Below are 23,615 nucleotides of genomic sequence, written 5' to 3' on the forward strand. Positions count from 1 at the left end.
TGATTGGTTGGTTTTGACGGGGCGGGGTGCATTTCCTGGTGACAGTTTTAGCACATATGTTAAAAACATATTTGTATATTGTTGTATAGAAGTTAGAACTTTAATAATTGTTCTGTTGTTTAATGTAGTTCTACTGTCACACCAACAGGGGGCAGTAACAAGCAGGCTCTATAATACTGCTGCAAGTTTTCTTTTTATTGATGATAACGGTAATTTTTTGAGCCTTTTGTTTTTTTAAAGTAAATAAATACTGATATTAAATAATTCATAAATTTATTAAATAAATTTCTCCATGAAAGAAAATAAAACCTTTAGTGAAAAATAAGGGAACCTGTTTAACAAAATAAGCTCCCTATTAAGTTTTCAAAATATGTTTATTTTATTTCATGGATACATTTATTTATTTAATGGTGTATTTATAAATTATTATTAGCATTTATTTATTTCAGGATTTGTTTATAAATTTCATAATATTTTATTTTGTGACATTTATTTTGTAAATCAACTTAACATATTTTAGTAACTTTTATTTTTTAACTCTTAGATTTTCTTTCAGGCTCGTTATTTAATTTTCTCATATTCAAAAGAGAGTTTTCTCTTTTTGGGTGAGTCGTTTCAGTTTTCATTTTTTTCATTTTTATTTGATGGAAACAAATATTTATTTGAGTATTTAATTATTATAATATTTCTTTATGTAATTTTGAAAATCTCCACGATCTTGTGTAAATTTTCTAATGAACTGCCTGGTTCCTCAGAACCAGGCAGTTCATTTTAAGTACATCTTAAGCTCCTGCTAAAGTTCTGCTTGATGTTAAAGTTATTTGTTGATTTCGTTAAATGGAAAAGAAATTAGAAACTAATTTTTCATCCATCCATCCATCCATCCATCTTCTTCCGCTTATCCGAGGTCGGGTCGCGGGGGTAGCAGCTTCAGAAGGGAGGCCCAGACTTCCCTCTCCCCGGCCACTTCTTCCAGCTCTTCCGGGGGAATCCCGAGGCGTTCCCAGGCCAGCCGAGAGACATAGTCTCTCCAGCGTGTCCTGGGTCTTCCCCGGGGCCTCCTCCCGGTGGGACGTGCCCGGAACACCTCACCAGGGAGGCGTCCAGGAGGCATCCTGGCCAGATGCCCAAGCCACCTCAACTGGCTCCTCTCGATGTGAAGGAGCAGCGGCTCTACTCTGAGTCCCTCCCGGATGACTGAGCTTCTCACCCTGTCTCTAAGGGAGAGCCCAGCCACCCTACGGAGAAAACCCATTTCGGTCGCTTGTATCCGCGATCTCGTTCTTTCGGTCATGACCCAAAGCTCATGACCATAGATGAGGGTGGGAACGTAGATCGACCGGTAAATCGAGAGCTTCGCTTTTTGGCTCAGCTCTCTCTTCACCACGACGGACCGGTACAGCGCCCGCTTGACAGCAGACGCTGCGCCAATCCGCCTGTTTAAACTAATTTTTAATCTATGAAAAATTGAATTTGATTTAAAGTCTCGTATGTTTCAGTTTTAATTAAAACTATAGTAATGGTATTAGTTCATATTAAAAACTGTTCAGATCTCATTGGGATGTTTTTAGTTTTCCCAGCAGGTCCGACGCGACTCGGCTGAAACGACATCTTCACTTCCTGACCAGAATGCCGCCGACATCCTTCTGGTACTTCAACACAGATTCCTTTAGGTTGGTATTTATTTTCTTTTTAAACTTTTTATGCAATTTAAATGACCGCTGAGCTGAAGCTGTGAAGTCGAGTCATTTATCAGCGAGTCAAACATGGCTGCACACATTTCAGCTTCTGTTTGTTGTAGCAGAGTTTAAGAACATCTTCCTCTTTCAAGCTGAATGTCTCACATATTCAGTTTAGTGCTGCTGCTGCTGCTGCACGCCCTCACATTTATGATGCTGATGTTTAGGTGGGAGGATTTCCTGCTCATCGAGACTAGAGGTCAGAGGTCACAGCATAAATATATAGTTCCTGTAATGTGGGTGTAGGGAGGCCCTCTGATTAAGGACATAAACTTGCACATGTTTGTTGCTTCCAGAGAGTTCCTGTGGTGAAGAGCTGAGCAAACATAAATCTGTAACTGCTGAGTTGATCTGCAGCTGCACTGATTGGCTAAAAGCACCGGCGTCCCTCAGGGCCGTGTCCTCTCCCCTCTTCTGTTCTCACTGAAGGCAAATCAAATTTAAGACTAAATATAGTGGATGATGGGGGATTCTGACAAAAGTTGAAAAATATTCAACTTTCATGTGTCGAGTTGTTAGCCTGTGTGTGGAAGTTAAAACTCTGCATGAATGTCATCAGTTGCTCCATAGCTTAAATCTCCATGACCTGGATCTGCTGCGTCTGTCTCACCACTCAACTACCACAAATCATGACATTTATTCTTCCTTGAGTTTTAGCTTCTCATTGATCTTGTTTTTCTTTTGTCCTTTCTATTTTGAATGCTTGTTGATTTCTTGGTGTTTTTAAAGTGCTTTATGAAAAAGGTGGTACTTGTGGAAGATCATCAAGGCTGACTTTCTCTCCATAAAACTTTTTTGAGTGTCCTAAAAAATCAATCTATATGAAAAGGGAGCAAACATTTCTGCAGACCCCACATATGCTGGACATGAACTGTTCAGATTTGAGAGAAGAGGCAGAGTTTAGCAGCATGGTATGTGATCATCAGGATTATTATAGTTTACTAAAACTAATGAAATAACAAAAACCGAAATTGAGAAAATATTTTCAACTGAAATAAATAATAATATAACTAACTGGAATCAAACTGTGCGTTTATAAAGCTAATTTTTGAAAAAAAAAATTCTCCTGTTGAGTATTCATTACCCAATTGATGTATCACAATGTAATACTTTGAGCTTTTTAAGTTCTGCACCTAAAAATTAGCCTTTAGTATGAAAAAACTAAACCAGAACCAAACAATGTTTACCTAATAAAAATAACCAAACAAACTCTAAAAACTAAAACTAACTGACAAAAAGTTACAAGGAAATACAATTAAACTATAATGAAAAACCCAAAGTTATTACAACCCAGGTGTTTAAAATATTCCCAATTAATGCCACTTTGATAGAGTATAGATATAAAAAAGAGGGAGACAGAAAGATCTGCTGCTTTTCTGAACATTTAGGAACAAAGTGAAGTTTGGTTTTGTGCCGCCTCAGAAGGAGCAGCTAGCTCCTGCGCAGTGTGTCTCTCTGTGGCATACTAATCAGGGAAGGCTGTGTCATCTTTTCCAGCCTAATGAGCATCAACACTGCTTTATTCTCCTCCCTGCTAGCTTTTGTCCACACCGTTTCAGATTTCAACACAAGGTCACAATTATGAGGAAACATCAGAAATGTGGATCTTCACCCAGATTTTAGAGCTTTAGTGTAAATATATTGTGGAAGTGTGTCGAGTAATCTGTTTTTTGTCTGTAATTGCTCTTTGAAGTGCTGCCAGTCTGCAACAATCTGATGTCCCAGGAGGAGCGAGAAGCAGCTTTATGCTCAACGTTTAAAATTCACAGCCAGTTTGTCTTTCATCCCGTCTTCCTGGTGGCGGTTCATCTGCAGCAGCTCAGTCTGATCTGAAGGATTCACAGTGAGTCCAGCACTCGACGTTAAGGGTCCTTCAGCCCTGACCCCATGACCTCTGGAGGGAATCGGCGAACGCGCCTGAAGGGAAACATAACGAAGAGTAGCTGCTTCGTTCCTCCTCAAGGTTTTCTTCTGCTGCTGTTCCAGTTAATATTCAGATGAAACAATAATCCTCAGCAAAATGCAGCTTCAGTGCTGAATTTATACTGGGAATATGGCTCTACACACTAGGAGGCATCACCTGGGGGAGGCATTAGTGAAACAGCGTCAATTAGACCCAAACAAGCAAATCTGGTCAGCAGGAAGCAAACCCAAAATATGGTTGCTAATGATGCTGAAGTTTATTCTAATGAGAATAATTATGATAAACTCAAATTCAATCATTGAATTTAATTCAAAATATGTACAAAAATGATCTGGTTGTAGAACACAGCTCTAGCATCAAACAGGTTGATTTTTTGTTACTTCTTAACATTTCTAATATACAGCAAATCCTGTTTTATCCATTTTAATCAAACTCCAGTTTGGGGAGGTCTGAATGCTAATCGAACCAACAGAGCGAACTCTGCTCCGCCTCCAAACCTCGGTCTGGGTTCAGGAAGTGAACTCCGGTTCAGTTTGAAATCATGTGAATGCCAAGCGGACCATAGACCGCTTCAAAAGCAGGAAGTGGACTACAGAGCAGGGCATTCTGGGTAAATACAAACAGAGCTAATGGACTAGCCTAGTGCTAGTGGGAGAAATGGCTTGTGTTTTTTTTGCCTCCAACCGCTAAAATCTGATGCTACTCCATTTTAGTTTACATTTCAGTCAAAAATTAGCAATAATTAGCCTGAGGCTAAATATTTAGCTAACTGACTATATAGTTTCAAGCTAAATACTTAGCTAGCTCACCAAGTAAATATTTAAAAACACGATGATAAATTACCATGGTGCTAATTGGTGAAATTTAAATCATTTAAACTCCTGCATGTGGTTTTCCAAAGCAATAAATCCGATTTTACAGGTGAAAACGATTTCCCCTCGTCTCATGTTTTTCATCGGGAAATGTGTGCAGCCAGGCTCGTTTTGTCCTAAACGTCCTTCGTTTCCTCTCCTTGTTGTGAGATACGATCAGTGTTTGCTCTCCTCTGCTGGCTTTGCACTGGACGCACACCACCAGATTCCTGATTAGATGAGGATCCAATTAAACCACTCAGACACTGACTGTCAGAACAGAAATCCCTACAGAGACCATTTAGATCCAGAGCAGGAGGCTTAAACCGAAATGAAGAATTTACTCAGTTCAATGAGTCTCACAGAAAAGCAGGAACGGCCAATTTAAGGAAGTGAAATGAAACGAGAGCTTGACACTTCAGTCCAGATGTTGTGACGCTCCTGCAGCACCAATTAAGAGGAGAACAAAGGAAAACAGTGTCAGAGTTCAGGGGAAGACGTGCAAGTTTGGTAGAAATGTACAAGAACTGAAGCTAGATCACTATAATCTGAGAAACGAGGAGAGGCTGCATGGATTAGCTATCAGGCAGATAAAAGAGGCGGACGGAGTCTCTTTATCTGAAAACATCTGAAGCCAGGAGAATTTTTAGCTCTGTAACAGGATGCATGATGCGTTTGGATTCAGATCAGCTGCTGGCCACGATGGTTTCTCTCTGGCAGCTCAGTTATCTGAGCAGAGAAAACAGAAAATTCATCTCAACATGAGTGAAGCAAGACATCCGTTATTAATGCTAACAAGCTTGAACAAGAGGATAGAAATGACGCTCAGTAAATGGTAGAACCAGAGAAACTTACAGAAATGGACTGAAATTAGTTTTAGAAAATTAGCCCCTTAAATTTCTTGTGATCTTTATGATGAAAGGTTTCTTAGACGTTTAGACACATCTGAAGGGAATTTTAAAGCTGCAGATTATGTTGGATTGGAGACGTGAAACTTGTTGTGGACCAAATATTTTACTGGAGCAGATTAATTGGACCCTTGTGATTACAGAAGATTGATGTGTAATATGTATTTGTTCAGATTCTGCTGGGTTTCTCTGATTGATTTCAGAGCAGAACCAGATTAAATTAAACAGTTTACTGATGAGGGACATCTGAGATAATCTGTCGGTTCAGTTTTATTAAAAAGTATCAGAGTAAAGATGGAACAATTTTCAGTTTTCACTTGAAAAGAATAAAAGAAAATATCATTTTGTTTTCACTCTGCACTGACGCTCTCTGTATTGATCTATCATACAATAAAATGAAATAAAAATGTAGATAAAAGTTCATGTAGCCCCATCTGTGTATGAATATAGTGGCTCGTTTTTGTTTTTGCAGAATATTGCAGGACGGCTTTATTCTGATCCCTGAAGAGTTAAAATGCTCTCAGCGCATCTGGTGTTATTATTATTTAGTGTTTTTAGCTCCAACATGTTGTCCTTCACCTTCCTTCCTGTTGCCCCTGATGGTGGTGATTGTTAGCAGAAAGACTTTTATTGTTCTGCGGTACCGGAGGGAGAGGACGTCGGGTCGAGGCGGTCCCAATGTTATTTTCCTCCTACAGCCGAGATAGTAATGGGTTCAGCCGGGTCACTCTCCAGAACCTTCCATCTGTGAAAGGATCTGTTCTCCTTCCATATTCTTCTTCTTCTGGTATTTTATTATAACATCTCATGCAACCAGCGTTTCACCTCCAGTTCTGCTGTTGAGCTCAGAAGCAATTATTGTATTCAAAACTCAACTTTAAACAGACTGATATAGATAATGGTGAAAGGCTGGTGTTTCAGCTGCTCTCTAAAAATATCACAAAACATGAATGTATGATGAGGGGAAAAATTTGATTCAGTTTAGAAATGATTCAATAAACTTACTAAAAATAAATATAACTGTGATAAAGAATCACAAGAACAGAAGACAAAACGAAGATGATCTGTAAAATATGATAATTCAGCAGACGCTTCGCGCCGCCACCAATCAGAGACGACGTCCAGCCGGCTCCAATTACCGCCTCATTGTTCTTTAAATCATGACCTTGAATCATCACGCAATCAGGAGACTGATGGTGTCACACACACACACACACACACACACGCACACACACCCACACACACACACGCACAACCCCACACACACCCCTACACACACCCCTGCACACACACACACACGCCTGCTTGTTAGTGTTCACAGTAATTATCAGGTTGCTGGAGACTAATAGAGTCGGCCTGTTTGGGTTTGTTGCTTTGAGCTGGTTACATCCTGCAACATGTCAGCATGTGACGTGTTGCTGCAACTGTAAATCAGACAAACATGAATCAAAGCAACGCTCCAGGTTTGGTTTTGACAACCAAAATGAGTCCAAATGTTTTCCTTCAACAAAGACGGGGAAGTTAAATGTGTCTTCTGTTGGTAGTTTTCTCTTTGTTGTGCTGTTTTCCACGTGTGCGTACATTAAAATACCGTCTCCAAGGCAACCTCAGAAAGTTTTAGGTTTCACACAGGAGATCACTTACAAGTCATGTATATTTGTAAATGTGAACAACCACAGAAAAAATAAATTAATTTAAGTGAAAGTCTGAAGTGAGTGTTGAGGCCTGCAGTATGAAAGTCGCCTCTGATGCTTAAATTCATTATTAGAAACATCTTTGTTTCTCTACCTGTCACCATTACCCATAAATCTTTAATTGGTTCAGACATCTGTCAAAATGTTTCTGCACTGCACCTGCATCAAAAGCAAGGTTTCTTCTTCTGCAGTCAAAATGATTTAATGCAGCATGGAAACGTCCATGTTGTTCTGAACAATGCAGAGAAGGAGGATTGATTATTTTATCCTGTTTTCCTCATATTTCTGTGTCTGAGTTTCTCTGAGATCTAATGGCTGATCTGAGCCGCCAGACTGATGAATACTGAGATATAAAGTCACTGTTAAAACCTCCATAACGCCGTTTTATGGTCTGTTAAATAGCTTCTTAACAAAGAGAGAGAGAGACATGAGGATTGATGCTCAGTTCTGATTTTCTGCTGAAATCCAATTTTTCTTTTGGACGTTCATTCATACAGCGAATCCAATTCAGTAGCAATAATTGCTTCTGTGAGAACGTCAATGCTGTAAAATGCGACATGAACCGTCAGACTGCAGACGCTTTGAAAACTATCTGATCTCATTTAATTCCACACATGGAAGTGGTGCAGATTGGATGTACAGCCTGCCTTACGGCTCGGTCCCTCTGGCCCGGTTCTGAGCTGCAGAACTGGACCGCTTCCTGTGGTCGGAGTGAAAAGTTTGGGTGGAAACGTGTTGCTGTGGCCGGTTCCACAGCGACATGGAAAGCTAGTTTCCAGGAATTTCTGAGGGCTGTGGATAGATAAAAACACAGAATTGAGTCATTATCTGTAATATTTAATATGTTCAGCAGAGCATAAAGAACAACGTGCGGCCCTGAAGCTGCTGACTCGGGTTTACATCCAAACTTTGCCCAAAACCTTTGAACTTCTCATAAACTCACCAATCCACAGAAGTTTGTTGTCAGTTTCCTCAGTGAACCGTGACGCTCCGACAGCAGGACGTTCCAGATCCCAGTTAATGTCTTATAAATGAATGTAAACATGAGAGGAAGGCCGTGAACCCTTCAGCTTCCATGAAAATCTGGATCAATAGTTCAGATCAGAAAACATGTTTATGATTTTCTGAATGACAAAACGGGAAAAATCCTGACCAAGGTTATGAACTAAAAATAATAACTAATAAAAAAAACCAAACTGAAAACATTTCAGTCAACTGAAATAAATAAAAACAGTAATTAATGGTGAAAAACTAAAACTAACTGGAACTATATTGTGTGTTTTTGGAAACCTAACTAAAACATACTGAAGTTATAATTTTTGTTTTCCTGTTTATTAATTTATTTTTTAACATTTTGAACTGATGTGAAACTGATCTTCTTTTGAAAGGAGAAGTAAAAAGGTCAGATAAACTAACTAAATCTGTTTTATTTACCTGAACTGGGGGAGAAATGAATCTTTACACTGTAAAAACACAAAAGTGTTTTTTGTTGGTTTTTAGTACAAATATCTCAATACACTTGAAAAAGACTAAATCAACTTTCAAATAACTTCAAATTAGGTTAATAATTCCTTAATATTGATAAGTATTTTTTTCATTGGCAGATTCTTTTCACTTACAATAAAACATTTTTCCATTTTAGTACCTTATCAATATTAAAGGATTACAGACCTTAAACAATCTCCTATATCTATAGCTGAAAATATACTTTTAAGTTAAATTTGTCTTATTTGAAGTGTACTCAAATATTTGCACCATAAAGTAGACCAAACATACTTGGTTAGATTTAGTGTTTTTGCAGTGTAAAGGTTGACCTTAATGATGAGGTTTAAACTTTTAATCGTTGGAGCCGTCAGAGATGATAAAACCTGTTTCTCTTGATGTAGACCGTGAATCACACGCTGACTCAATCACACAAGTTTACTCAGCATCTGATGGGACTTTGACCTACGCCTGCATGTTGACAGACCCGGAAATCCTGGGAAAAATGGGGTTCAAAGGTCAGACTTGGCTCACATGTTACATTAGCATTTTATTTAACCGAGTTGTTTCTGTCGGCTGACATGTTGCAGTTTCGTCTGGGTGAGAGACTTCTCTATTAGCGGAGCCAGGCGCCGAACACCGAACCTGGAAAGCTGACTGCTGCAGGAGCAAGATGGCCGCCAAGTGACTCAACGCTGGAGGTAACCAGGTAATATGCAGATACAGAGTATAAATCTCTCCAATCAGCAGTTTAAATTCTTAATGAAGAAACTCCGGTGCATTCCAAGTTAAATCTTAATTGTTCTCTCTTATTTATCTAAATAAATCTGAATATGCATCTCTCCATTTTCAATTCGGTTTATTTCTGTAGAGCAAATTCACAACAAACATCGTCTTGAGGCACTTTGCAAAATAAAAAGTCATTCCAGTCAGTGCATTAAGTTTAGTTTATTATTTAAATTAGTTTTAAAAGTTTCTATCTAAAGAAATCCAGCAGAGCATCGAGTCTAAACTTTGTCTATATTCTGATGATGTAAAAAAACCAATTGTAATTACAGCGTTTCCATTAAATCCGAAATGACATTAAAATCGGATGCAAATAAGTCTGTTCATGTGATAAGTCATTAGAAAAGATGCAGCGCCATCATCCTTTAACTACTTCCTGTCTTCTTCTTCTTCATGGTTTGCGCAAGTAGAAGCATCCTGTCGTTGATCATGACGGTTCCCATTGCAGTTTTGTGAAATAAATCTGCTTTAGTGCCAAAACGTTTTTCCAAAAAAGAATGTTTTTTTTTCCATTAAGAAAATTTATTTTTGAAATGTCAAATTGAGCAATTATGTGATTAATGGAAACGCAGCATTCACTCCTCCTGGACCAGACAATTGCTTGAGTTGTCGTCAACTTTACAGCAATTCCTCATAGCGAGCATGCACAGGGCGACAGTGGAAAGGAAAAACTCCCCTTTAGTGGGAAGAAACCTCCAGTAGAACCAGATCACGGGTCAGTACCGGTGGCCGTCTGCCTGGAGGTCAGAGAAGTGAGAACAGACAGAAACAGAAGAACTGAACCAGGAGAAGTTTCTATGTTAAAAAAGTCAAATGTTAACAGCAGGAGAGGAAGAACGATGAGCTGATGGCAGCAAACAGAACGTCAGACCAGGTGTAGCTTCAGAGAAAACAGCAGAAAACATGAAGTTAACAGTTTAAATAACAACCAATGATGCAAGTTGGAGAGGAAGTTTGTCCTCTAGCAACTTAATGACAGGATAACTTTATCAGAAAGGAAAGTTTTAATCTTAATCTAGAAAGTATTCAGAGTGTCAGTTTGTAGAACCTCCAGAACCAGAAGTCACCCATCTGGTACCGGCAGGTTCTGGAAGTGTAGTGGATAGAGAAACACACTTACTGTTGAGAAACAGTAAAAAATAAAAATAATAATAATAATTAATACAAGCCCTATTTTGAATCAGAATTGGTCTTGTCTTTTGTCTTCTTTTTTTTATGTATATAGTGGTGTTTGTTGTGTGCATGTATCTTCTTGCCAGAGGGGGCGCTCTTGTGCCACTGTGGGTCTAACAGGGAGAATGAGTTTCCTGGCTCTGCGCATGCGCGGCTCAGAATAAACGAGCTCTTGCCAGAGTAACATTGTTTCAACTTGCTTCCTCTGTGATACTCAGATCTTGGTTGCACAGGATTCATCTGCCTGTGCGCCACTTGGTACAGATCAGATCCCACTAGATCTGGTGCCAGTAACAACTGGGGGCTCGTCCGGAATCCCAAGTGTCTTGCCAGGAGAGGTTGATGTGGAGACGACCAGAGACGGTTCCTGAGGCTTCAGGAAAGACTGCATTCAGGTTGTCATCCAGAGAGCCAAGGCAGCTGGTGAAACGTCAGCATGGCTACCATCAATTCACGGCAAGAACTCAAATTCAAGATACAGAAAAAACTTTGTACATTGAGTACGGAGCAGCTGCAGACAGTTGTGACCTCGACTGATGATGGAAGTGCCATTCATGTTCATGATTTAAGTGAACCAGAACTGTATGATGTGATTGTTGACTTTGTTAGAAGTGAGAAACTGAAAGCGTCAGAGGATGAAGGCATGGCTCAGCTCCTCCTTTTGGATGAACTGGTTAGTAACCTGCTCGTCGTTGATATCGGTGCAACTGGAGATGACCCAACCACACTTTCAAGAACTGATAATGTGTCAGCTGGTCGGACTGGTTGTCCTGCATCTCTTCAGCTGGACCTCATCTATTCAGGTCTGCAGACAGCTACTCCAGAAACAGACATTCCCTTGCAGCCAACACAGACAGCAGGAGGCTCCACTGCTGACATACCACCGACAGCCAGTGAAATTGGTAAGAGGAGCCCCTCTTCCAGTGTAGGAGACCAGGTGTTGAGGTTAAATGATGTTGCAGTTTTATTTCCACGCAGAGAGTTTAAGCTTCATGGTGGACAAATCTCTGATTTTGGTTCTGATGTGTCATACAGTAATCTATGCAAACAAATAGATGAAGGATCACAGGAAGATTTTACCGAGATGGAAATAATTCGCACAATCTTCAAGATAATGACGCCAGGTACACTCAAAGGAATGTTATCTAACAAATGTGATACCAATATTAGTCAGAACCGCCTCAAGGTAAGATAAGATAAGATAAATCTTTATTGTCATTGTCACAAGGATAACGAAATTCAAAGGGTGCCATCAGTCGGTGCACATGCCCAAAAACAAAAAATAACTGTCTCACAATTCACACACAACGCAAGAATCAACAAACTGGCAAAAAAAAAAAAACTGTCCTCTTTTAGGCAGTAATGTAATTGCAGAGATTATTAAAAGCAACACAGAAGAAAGAAATGGAGCTGATATCACTGCATTAAGACTCTAAGTGTTACCGACAGAGCAGTCGAGGCTTTGGTTTCTGCCCTCCAGATCTCAACCTCTGATGAGGCTCCCCATTGCAGTGGCAATAAAGGTGTGATCATCCCAGCAGGACATATTTGTGGAGTGGAGTGCAGAGTTAGGGAATGGAAAAGAGGTGGTTCAATGCTATGTCGAGAATAATTGCCCTGAAGGTCTAGAGCTTTTCCCAGCTGTTGTTAAAATCCCCATTCAAAACCCCACTAAACATGACATCTACATTGATAAGAGACAGTTATAGGAACAGTTATGAACCGATTAAATCCTCAAACCAAACACAAAGACAGAATGAATGCCAGAATCATGACAATCTGACAGTTGAGCAGAAATATGAAAAGTCTGACGAGGAAGAAGAGCACAGCTATGTCCTCAGAACTATTCCTGTTTATGAAAGGAGTAAATAATCCCCCATGTTCCTCAGCCAAATGTCCAGGGTAATCTCAGAGCAGCAGCTTCAGAGTTCCAGCCCGCAGGACGTTTAACACAGACTGCTGAAATGCAACAGCAAAGTTCAGCACAGTTAGTGGTTGTTCCAGAATTTGTACCTCCAGTGGCACCACTAACTGAAGAACTGTGTGGAGAACCATCAATGGAGAATGAGGTGGGATAGTTGCAAACCTGGCATGCACCACCAGAGGAAGAAGTGCTGCCAGTAAGGAGGTCAGCCAGAGCTGTAAAACCTAGAGGTCTTCACATATGACCACCTGGGTCAACCATCCTATCAGCCATTGCAACCTGGAATAAATCTGATGATTGCATGTCTTCCTTGGCCCATACTGTCTTACCGAGCCACATCTGACTGTAGGCTGATATGGACATTTTAGAGCAATGACACTTTGACAAATGACAGACATTTCAAGCAACAAACCTGACTTTTCATGGTTATATTTGTTAGTTCTATTCCAGGTGTCTGCAGACATCTTTTAAAACAGGGGAGAGTGTAGTGGGTTGAGAAACCCACTTACTGTTGAGAAACAGTAAAAAAAAAATTAATACACTCCCTATTTTTGAATCAGAATTGGTCTCGTCTTTTGTCTTCGCTTTTTTCTTCTTTTTGTCTTTTGTATAAAGTGGTGTTAGCACTGTTGCCTTGCAGCAAGAAGGTCCTGGGTTCGATTCCCGGCCGGGGTCTTTCTGCATGGAGTTTGCATGTTCTCCCTGTGCATGCGTGGGTTCTCTCCGGGTACTCCGGCTTCCTCCCACAGTCCAAAAACATGACTGTTAGGTTAATTGGTCTATCTAAATTCTCCCTAGGGGTGTGTGTGTGTGTGAATGGTTGTTTGTCCTGTATGTCTTTGTGTTGCCCTGCGACAGACTGGCGACCTGTCCAGGGTGTACCCCGCCTCCCGCCTGGAACGTAGCTGGAGATAGGCACCAGCAACCCTCCCGACCCCATTAGGGACAAAGGGTGAACAGAAAATGGATGGATGGATGGATAAAGTGGTGTTTGTTGTGTGCATGTATCTTCTTACCAGAAGGGGCGCTCTTGGGCCGCTGTGGGTCTAACAGGGAGAACGATGGCTCTGCGCATGCGCGCTCAGAATAAACGAGCTCTTGCCAGAGTAACATTGTTTCAACTCGCTTCCTCTGTGATACTCAGATCTTGGTTGCACAGGATTCATCTGCCTGTGCGCCACTTGGTTCTGGCTCAGATTCCCCTGGGTCTGGTACCGGTAACAGAAGGAACATCTGGACCAATCAGATCCTCTGATTTTATCCTTTAATTTGGTCAATAATTCTCATCCTGGTATTTATCTAGTTTAATCGTCTATTTAAAGCACCTAACAGCCTTTGCAGCGGTTAATGATTCAACTGGCGTAAATAAAGACGTTTTATTTTGAAAAGATCGTTTCCTCTCGCAACGTTTTGCTGCTTCAGCAGAATCCACTTCCTGTTTACACGTCCGCGTTTTTAGCTTGTCTGTAAACTAACTGCCAGTGGAAGAGTTCAGATTGTTCCTGCTGGAAAATTTAGATCTGCTTCAAAAGAAAACCACCCAGCAAAAGAGGAAGAAACATTTTAATGCCAGATTGAATCTCTACTGTGCAGCATAATGACAATAAAGATTTATCTTATCTTACTGACATTAATTACATCAGCAGCAGGTTTGAGTTTAAAAATGACTCAAACCTGCTGAATTTGACCATATTCACACATTGATTATTGAGATTTTATGTGACAAACCAATAGAAGGCTGCTCATACTTGTGAAATGGAAGTAAGTGATCCACATTTTTTTATTTTAATAAATAAAAATCTGAAAAGTGCGGTGTACATTTGTATAGAACTGCCTTTCGCTCCAGTTCTGGGTTCGTCTCCACCAGCGCTGCATGTCTAGAAATCAACTTTTTTATGGATTCTTCCATGCAGAACCGGTATGGACAACATGTGGAGATAAATATTCAAGCCTTGGCTCAAACTCTCTGTCAGCTTTAGGTCTGTACTTTGACTAGGCCCATTCCTCTGTCTCCCTGGAGCTGTTATCGTTTTCCTTTCTGAGGTTTCTGGTTGGAACATGATGATGATGATGGTTTGTGGCAAGACGTTTTGTTTTCAGAGTCTGTTATTACATTAAAGATGTAAATATTTTGACTCGAACATCCCATAATCAGCTCCTTGCTGCTCTGCAAACACTCCTGCAACAACACCGTTATTCTGATTACCGTTGCCTGGGAAACCCGTCCAGCTTTTGGAGATGCTCCTGCTGGGTTTAGGTTTGTTTCCAAACAGACAGAAAACACTCGGATCGGCTCTGTGGAGGCTTAACTCTCATTTTTATCTAAAATCTTTTCTTTCGGAGCTGATTCTGTGCAGAACTCAGTGAACTGATTCACACTTAATCTGATTGCATAATAACTCTGAGGTGAGTTCAGAGATCCAGAGAGAGACGGGAGGTGAATGAAGTTTGAAAGTCCTTGCAGGTCATACTGCTTTTATAAATACCAGCCTGGAGGCGAGGCGCTCCCGTCCGGTCCGGTCCGGTCCGGCCCCTCGGCCCGCTGGCAGCCGCTCATGTGTTGCAGCCTGGCTTGTTGGAGAAGGTGTCCGCTTTCTTCTGCCCCGTCAGCGGGGTGGTCAGATGTCCCTGACAGCCTTCCTCGCTCTTCATTCATAGCTGATGATTTAAAGTTTCTTCTGACACATGGCGACATCCAGAGGGACCAGAAAGGGCCGAGGGGCGTGAGGGGGACACTTTCCACTCAGCGTATTAAAATATGAGGCTGCTGCACAAGAGATGAAGAAATAACATCCAGTTGTTTGTGTTTATGTGTTAAAGTGTTGCAGAAACCCAAGCTGGTCAGCATGGATCCTGTGGAGAAGAGAGGGAAGAGGTGGGACGCCGCGGCGCCCGACGGCGGCTACGCCTGGCTCATCCTGCTCTCCTGCTTCTTCGTCTTCGGCCTGACCTTCGGTGTGATCAAGTCCTTCGGTGTGTTTTTTGTTGAGATCCAACAGTACTTTGAAACCACAGCAGCAGGAACATCATGGATCACCTCCATCACCGTGGCGACCATTCACATGGCAGGTAACTCTCCTCCAGCTCCTCGCTTTCCTCCAGGAAACCACTGAAGTTTTCATCATCTGAAAATAGAGGAAAGAATGATGGAGTATTAGGGCTAAGATAGAAAACTAAAATAGGAAAAGGACATTTCTGCCAAAAAACTCAGAAATTTTTAGATTAATCTCAATTTTCCAGAAAAAACTTGGAAATTTCTGAGTTTCAAAAGTCAAAATTTTTTGTCTTTTGAAACTCAGAAATGAATCCCAAAATTTCTGAGTTTTTTCTAGCACATTTTCTACTTTTCAAACTCAGAAGTGTCTTCTTTTTTTAAGTTTCTTGGTGAGAATTTACTCCTCCTTTGTTTTCCTGTCTGCAACGTCCCTCAGAGGAAAGCACTGAGGTTTTCATCAATAAGGTCTGCAAATAGAGAAAAGTACAAACGTTTTATTCCATTGTCAACAGAAAAATAGAAAAGGAATTGTAAAATTCTGCCAAGAACTCAACATTTTTTAGATTTGACTCAGAAATTTCCTTAAAAAAAACACAAAAAAAACAAAGAAATTTCTGAGTTTAAAAAATTAAAAGAAATTGATGGAAAAATCTCAGAGATGTTTAGATTATTTTGCAGAAATTTTCTAACAAAAAACAGTCAAAATTTTTGACTTTTAGCACACTAAACGTATTACTTTAGTACACTTCAACAAACGTTTTGCTAAAAGAAATTAGCGAGTAACTAGGAAAATTAGCTCCGCTATTAGCATGTTAGCGGATTAGTTAAAAATTGCCCACCACTACATGTAGTGGTAGTTTATGATGATAAACTACATGAAACGTTTGTGAGTGAACGAGTTCTTTAAAAGTCTCTGAACACAGAGTTTAACAGAGTCTGTCAAAGTCTAATTTCGGTCTCTTGAAAGTTTTCTCTTCTTGTTTTTTAAAAAGAAAAGTCCAATAAATTTTCTTTGAGCAGAAAATCTCACTGCATTCTTCCTACTGTTGAAGTGTAGGCTAAATGTTAGCGTGTTCCTGTGTTTCAGCCCCGGTCTCCTCCGCTCTGAGTGCGCGCTTCAGCCATCGCGCTGTGGTAATCTCGGGCGGCCTCGTCTGCAGCGCCGCTGTCGTATTCGGCGCTTTGGCCCGCAGCCTGACTGAACTCTACATAACTGTGGGTTTCCTAAACGGTGAGTGAAGCAAACACAGAAAGATGAGGCCCTGCTCTGGTGGGTTTGGCTCCTGATCCGTTTGATTGCTGCAGGTTTCGGCTACGCACTGACCTGGACCCCCGCCGTCACCATGCTGGGCATGTACTTCAACAGGAGGCTCCCGGTCGCTAACGCCTTAGCTAGCGCTGGAGAATGCATCCTGACATTCAGCCTCACACCGCTGTTCCAGCTGCTGATCGACAGCTTCTCCTGGAGGGGTGCGCTGCTCATCCTGGGGGGGCTGCAGCTCAACTTGTGTGTGTGTGGCATGCTGCTCCGGCCCCTGAGGGCCCCAAGAGATGCTAATGTTATCAGAAAGGTCAAAGAAGAAGAGGAGGGCCTCCAGAAAGGAGACCTGGAGGAGACCAAGCTGGGCTTTCGATTGGAAAGTGAGCAGAACGTCCTGGAAATGTCCGATCAGGAGACGGTGAAAGATTGTGTGGAAGTTCCTGATGAGACGTCCAGTGAGACCGGGAACTCTTCAACCGGTCCAAAGAGGACCCAACTGAGGACTAGAGTCCAGCACTATGTCGACTACACGCTCATCACCAATGGCCGCTTCATGGTCTACTCCACCTTCGGCGTGTTTGCGGCGCTCGGGTTCTTCGCGCCGTCGCTCTTCCTGGTTCCGTACGCTCGCAGCCAGGGGTTGAGCGAGTACCAGGCGGCGGCCCTGCTGTCCATCTCTGCGGTGCTCGACCTCTTCGGCAGAGTCTTCTTCGGCTGGGTGGCGAACCTGAGGCTGATTCAGACGGTACGCTCAGCATCATGGGACACAAGCAGAAACAGATCGGGGAGGGGGGACACTTTTTCAAATCACTTCTTATCTGTAAACCTACAGAAACTACACTAAATGTTTAGTTCCAAAATAAATGCTTAGTTATAAAGATAAATATTTAATTTGTAGCTAAATACTTAGCTCATAGCTAAATATTTTGGTATTTTCTAACAGCCTTGTCCCCAGTGGGGTCAGGAGGTCAGGAGGTGCTGCTGCCTCTCCAGCTAAAGTTCCGGGCGACAGGCGGGGTCACCTGGACAGGTCGCCAGTCTGTCGCAATGTAAATATTACATTGTGGTGGATACAATGTATATATTTCACACCCGAATGTATGCTCTTATTGTGAAGGGGAGAAAGGTGAGGTGAGAAGGTTGTCCTTCATGGTTATTTGTTATTTGTTGTCTTTTTCTGCTAAAACAACATATTAAATATTTTTTATTTAAATACTAAATATTTATCTTAAAACTAAATTTATAGCTCTAAGCTTAGCTTACAAGCTTGAAACTAGACGAAGTATTTAATTTTAACTTTAGCATTTAGTTAGCAAGCTGAATAATTAGCTCTGAACTAGCTAAGCATTTAGTTATTCCTGAGCCAGCCAAACATTTAATTGCAAGTTATATATTTAATTTATAAATTAAATATGTAGCTTTCTCAGAAGATCCAGCTATTATTTACAGTAGCATACGTCCAGTTATTGGCAAGTGAATTTGCACCTTACCTAAATATTTATATTTTAGCTAAATATGCTAGCTACATATTTAGCTTGCTAGCTCTGAATTTATGATAAACATGGTGAAAATATAGACCCTTCCTGTTGCAGATTTTACCTTCACATTAAAATGTTTGTATGTGTTAATATTTGCTATAGTTAATAATTAATTAGCAAGCTAAATATTTAGCTCTGATCTAGCTAAATATTCCACTTCCGGTGTAGCAGATTTTTCCTTGACATTAAAATATTCCTGTATGTTCATCTAAGCGTCCAGCATCATGACAGTAAGTTGATGCGCCTCTGCTTTCTCTCTGACCAGGTCCAGCAGCTCACCGCCACCGTGGTTCTGCTCGGCACCGTGTTGCTGCTGTGCCCGCTGGCCTCCACCTTCCCTGAGCTGGTGGCGTTCAGCGCCGCCCACGGCCTGGTGTTCGGCGCCACGGTGGCCGTCCACCTCACGGTGCTGCCGGAGGTGGTGGGCGTGGAGCGGCTGGGCAGCGCGCTGGGCTTCTTCATGCTGATCCGCAGCAGCGGAGGCCTGCTGGGGCCGCCCGTCGCTGGTAAGCCCCGATGGTTGTCTCCTTCATATCCGAGCTAAATAGTGTTACCTAGTTAGCAAGCTACGTGTTTAGCTCCAAACTATATACTTAGTCATCAAGCTAAATTTTAAGTTGAAGCTAAATATTTAGTTTGCATGCTAATATTTATTATTATGCTAATATAATATTTAGCATAATAATATGTATTATTATTATGTTATATTTTCATAATAATAAAATAATAAATATTTAGCTCTGAGGTAGCTTTTATTTTGGTCGTCCACTTCTGGTTTGGTTGTTTAGCTTCAAACTAAATATTTTGTTTTGAGCTAAATTTGTAGTTGTTTAACTTGATATTTAGCTAGCTAATTCTGACATTTATAAATGAATTAACATGGTGAAAATATAACTTTTAAAAATAAACTGGAACGTTTTTCTTGTCCCAAGCCAAATAACCTAAATTACTGCTGTTATTTTTTTACTGTGTACCTTTACCAACAGGAACCATAGCTCATCTCCAGTTCAACGTTTAAAGTACTTTGGTCAAACCTTCACTCTTTTACACTCCTTCATTACGTTTTGATGGAGTAAATAAAAGGCTTCGTCCAGCTTTTAGCTTCATCGTCCAGAAAAACTCGATCCTGTCGCAGCTCTGACATGCAGCAGCGACTTTTACTTCATGATTCTGTCAAACGTCTCACAGGATCACAGTTTGAAATAATCAAAAGCTGCAGTGTTAATTTCATGGCTGTTGGCTTTCTAAATGTTCGCTCACGCTGCTAAATGGATTTTCCCTCCAACTAACCTTATCAATTCCTTTAATTAGAAGTAAAAGTTTAGTTGGGTTTTTGAAAATATGAAGCAGAAAAAAACAGATGGAAACATAATATAAAGTTGTTTACATCCAATAATAACAAAGAGAACATCTCATTGCTCTATTGGAGCAGATTTAATGATATTTAGTATCTTTGTATCTCATTTGTGTTTATGGAGTCACTTTTTATAACTTTAAGCAACTTTAAATTGACCATCTGTATATTAATAAGAAAAAAATGACTTATGATCAACTTCTTCTGCACAAACGCTCTACGCCTGCAGCATGCCGGCCTTACAGAGCAGAAAGTATCTGAATCAAACAGCCGTCATCTCAGCCGCTTTCAGCTGGACTTCCTGCAGAAACGCTTCTGCCTCTCATCAGTTTCTCCTTATTTTATTGTTTGCTTTGAATTTTTTCAGAAGTGCTGCACACTTTGATATTTTATTTGTGTCTCTTTTGGGGTAAAACTGATTTCAGATGAATCTGATTCTGAAAGACTACAAATATAGACAATGAGTTCCTATTTTTAACTCTGTCTGACACAGAGGCTTGTACTTCTCAGACTTTGAAGACAAGCTTCAAAGTCCTCCTCATTAAGTAGGACAGCTTCCATCTGTGTCCTTTTTCCTGTTGGTTAGCAACATTATGCAGTAGGTATATTTGCGTTTCAGGTTTAAATAATTTCTCATAAACTTCTTATTTCTGGCCCTTTTCTGCTTTCCGTTCAGGTTTCTTCATTGACAAGATGGAGAACTACGGGACGGGCTTCCTCATGTCTGGAGTGGCCCTCATCGTCTCTGCTCTGTTCCTCCTAATTCTGCACCAGATGAACCGGCGGAGTCAGGAAACGGCCAACGATGCTGCACTCACAGAGAAAAAGAGCTGGAAAAAGTGTTTCTGTTAGAGGGAAAGAGCCAGACATGAAGAACTCTGACTGCGGTTCATGTTCGGCTCTAATCTGGATCCAAAAATCAGCCGGTCAGCAGAGGTCAGAGCCAGTAAATTAGGTCAAGCTAATCATAATCTGCAAGATCATCTCTGTGGTCGGGAATAGAAGATGAACGCTGTGTGAGTCGGTAAATGTTTGGGATTCTTATAAACTCAGCATTTTCTTCTTAGTAATCAAATACTGGAAAGTTTTCATGGTCATAACGGCACGTTCACATGTTTCCTAGTAACCCTGGCTCCACTTAAAGAGAAATAAAGTTACTACAATGAATCATCATTACAATAAAATAATCTACCAGGATGAGTTTATAGCAATACTGTTTCTAAAATGTAAGATCTAACATCAACTTTCATCTGTTTGTAGTTTTTATTAAACAAGTCAAGTTCCCCCTTGAGTTCAAGTTTAAAGAGAACTTAAACTTTTTTCTGGAGCTGAAAAAAAACAAAATTTTTATGCTAATTGAAAAAAGAGTTTTGTTTTCTGTCAATTTCATTAAAAGTATACACTGTTTCTTAAAGTAGTTCTTCCTTTGTTGCTTCATGATGGTCGCGGTTTACTAACGTTTGAAGCTTGTCTGTGGCGCCCTCTAGCGGCAGTCCGCTGACATTACAGCATTTCTAAAAACAAAGCTGGAATAATCAAATGATGAAACTCTGATGATGAAATAATCTACTGTACAAAGCACATCAAATTAGGAATATTTCCCATCTTGATGAAAAACTTTATAGATATTAAAGAAAAATTGGATCCTGCTGTTCTGTTTTCAACATTTGGAAAAGTTTAACTTCTTCATCTGATGAAGAGTTTAACATCTTGTAAATACTCTGACCAGGAAAAAGTCTGGACTAGACTGAGCTGCAAACGGCCATGATTTCCTTCTGGTAAAGAAACATAGAAGAAATGTAAAAAATTCTTAGAAAAGATCTGCAAGCCTGAAGATCAATACTTTATATTTGAAATCAATTCAGTTTATTTCTATACTGCCAAATCACAACAAATGTTGTCTCAAGTCACTTTACAGAAAAAATAATTCCAGTTGATTACTAGTTATCAATCAGTGCAATATGTTCAGTTTGTTATTCAAATTAGTTTAAAATGTTTTTAAGGAAACTCGGCAGACCATTGAGTCGTTGACTAGCAGCGTTCACTCCTCCTGGCCAGCAGGGGGCGACAGCAGACAAAAGTTTGTATCGACTTTACATCAATCCCTCATACTGAGCATGCATGTAGCAACAATGGAGAGAAAAAACTCCCCTTTAACAGTAAAAAGCCTCTAACAGAACCAGAACCTGGATCAGTACCAGCGGCCGTCTGCCACGACTGACTGGAGGTTTGAAACGACAGAGCAGAGAAACGGAAGAACTGAACCAGGATTATTTTCTATGTTCATAAAAAGTAAAAAGTTTAAGCCAAAACATGTTGAATCTACAGGAGTCGGTCACTGTTGAACTTTGAATGGTGTCAATCCTGAAGGAGAAAGTTAGTTAATGTTGGCTAAAAAACAATACAGCACTCCAAATGTTATAACTGATGAGATGTGAGAAAAGACAGACAGGAAGCTGATGTTTGGAGATAGTAGCATTAGCACACACTGAAACCCTACGAGCTTTGGAGACGTTCCTCCTCTGCAGCTCAATGTTTGCCACAGTCAGCAAAACTTTCATCACTGAACCAATCAGAAGACCCAGAAATACAAATAAACACATCTCTCTGCATAAACGTACCATCACAAACAGTGGCAGGAGGTTCACAGACAGTAGCCCTCCCCACACACACACACACTCACACCCCCACACACACACACTCACACAGATTCATCATAAAGCCAAAAGAAAACCACATCAAAGCCCACAAAGCTTTGATTTATCAGACCGGAACAAAAACGTGATCCATGTTTCATCAAGGCTCTACAGGAACCCCCCCCCCCACACACACACACACACACACACACATGCACACAGTGAGCATGCAAGGTTACTGCCTGTTTGAACAGAGAGTTTTTACCTCAGTGAATCTGAGTTTTCATCTCATCTCTTTAACCCAAATGATTCAGAACCCTCAGAGATTCAGGATGTTTCCCTCCTGCTGGTCCGGTTGAGTCGGTTCTATTAGGATCAAACTTCATCATCTGCTCCACCTCCAACTGCTGTGGTTCTTTTTCTCTCTGCTCTGAGTCAAACCAACCTGTTCCCCTCCTGGCCTGTAGGGGGCGCTGCTCCAAGAACCACTGAAGGCAAATTACATGAAAACCTCTGAAGACACTGAGGCAACTTCCTTCTTCACCAGATAGAAACAAACATGGAGGCGTCAGATTTTAGCGGTTGGAGGATTTCTACTTAGTCTTTGGCTAAAGACCAGGAGACATTTCTGCTGCTAGCGCTAGGCTAGCACGTTTATTTTGGTTGTTTTTACCCAGAATGCCCTGCCCTGTAGTCCACTTTCTGTTTTTGGGGCGGTCTCCAGTCCGCTTGGCGTTCAAACCTGTTTTGGTTCGATGATGTATTCACACCTCTCCGAACCAACAGGACTTTTCTAGGCAGACGGTCTGGAGTTGAGTTATCGCGGACCGAACAGGGCTGGTGTGACTGGTGCTGTCTGAGGCTGAGATTTAAACGAATCAAGGAGTTGATTTCTGATTGAACATTTTCGGTTCAGATACCAAACAATCATGCTATCGTTGCTTCCTGAACAATAAGGCTAAAGAAAAAAATAGGGTTGCAGTCCTTCAGTAGGACTTCATCACTGCATCTCGCTTCTTCCTCCCAAGCTGCAGATAAATTCCTCAGGTCTTTGCTCAAATCACTCCCAACTTCCTCCACTTCTGTGTTACAATCAGCCTTAGCTGTTTACGGTTTGTCTTAGCCACAAGATGGCGCCGGCGTTTGACCTACAGACAAAAACTGACAATCTTCAATTCTGTTTAATTTATGTTATTGTGTGAGAAATACTTATTATTAAAATCCTTTGTGTGTACAGAATGAAAGCACAGCAGTTCATCTTTTTAAATTGTGTAAGTGTTTTTTTGTGTTGGAGAGACTTTAGTTGAACTGATTGAAGGTGAACTGAACCGACTGCATCACATAAATATG

At 40.8% G+C, this 23,615-nt stretch overlaps 1 protein-coding gene across 2 annotated transcripts; it reads left to right on the forward strand.

Annotated features, from left to right (window-relative positions):
* Nucleotides 1–1,561: 1,561 nt before the first annotated feature.
* Nucleotides 1,562–21,043, forward strand: LOC102222839 (monocarboxylate transporter 13-like). Of its 2 annotated transcripts, XM_023343793.1 has the most exons (7): nt 1,562–1,673; nt 9,189–9,307; nt 15,302–15,550; nt 16,564–16,707; nt 16,782–17,482; nt 18,541–18,781; nt 20,306–21,043. In XM_023343793.1, exons 3-7 carry the CDS (start codon nt 15,328–15,330, stop codon nt 20,479–20,481), a joined length of 1,485 nt encoding a protein of 494 aa, XP_023199561.1. In that variant the 5' UTR covers nt 1,562–1,673; nt 9,189–9,307; nt 15,302–15,327; the 3' UTR covers nt 20,482–21,043. The 2 variants fall into 2 exon arrangements, with proteins under 2 accessions (XP_023199561.1, XP_023199552.1); XM_023343784.1 differs by lacking the exon at nt 1,562–1,673 and having other exon boundaries at nt 8,997–9,307.
* The last annotated feature ends 2,572 nt before the right edge of the window (nt 21,044–23,615 follow it).

Source organism: Xiphophorus maculatus, chromosome 2 (genome assembly GCF_002775205.1).
Source record: "Xiphophorus maculatus strain JP 163 A chromosome 2, X_maculatus-5.0-male, whole genome shotgun sequence".
NCBI lineage: Eukaryota > Metazoa > Chordata > Actinopteri > Cyprinodontiformes > Poeciliidae > Xiphophorus > Xiphophorus maculatus.

Excerpts from the sequence above, each read along its gene's own strand:
- LOC102222839 (XM_023343793.1), top strand. The coding sequence starts at position 15,328 with ATGGATCCTGTGGAGAAGAGAGGGAAGAGGTGGGACGCCGCGGCGCCC. Across the intron at positions 15,551-16,563 it reads GGCGACCATTCACATGGCAG|CCCCGGTCTCCTCCGCTCTG; the intron begins GTAACTCTCCTC and ends CCTGTGTTTCAG. Across the intron at positions 18,782-20,305 it reads GCTGGGGCCGCCCGTCGCTG|GTTTCTTCATTGACAAGATG; the intron begins GTAAGCCCCGAT and ends CTTTCCGTTCAG.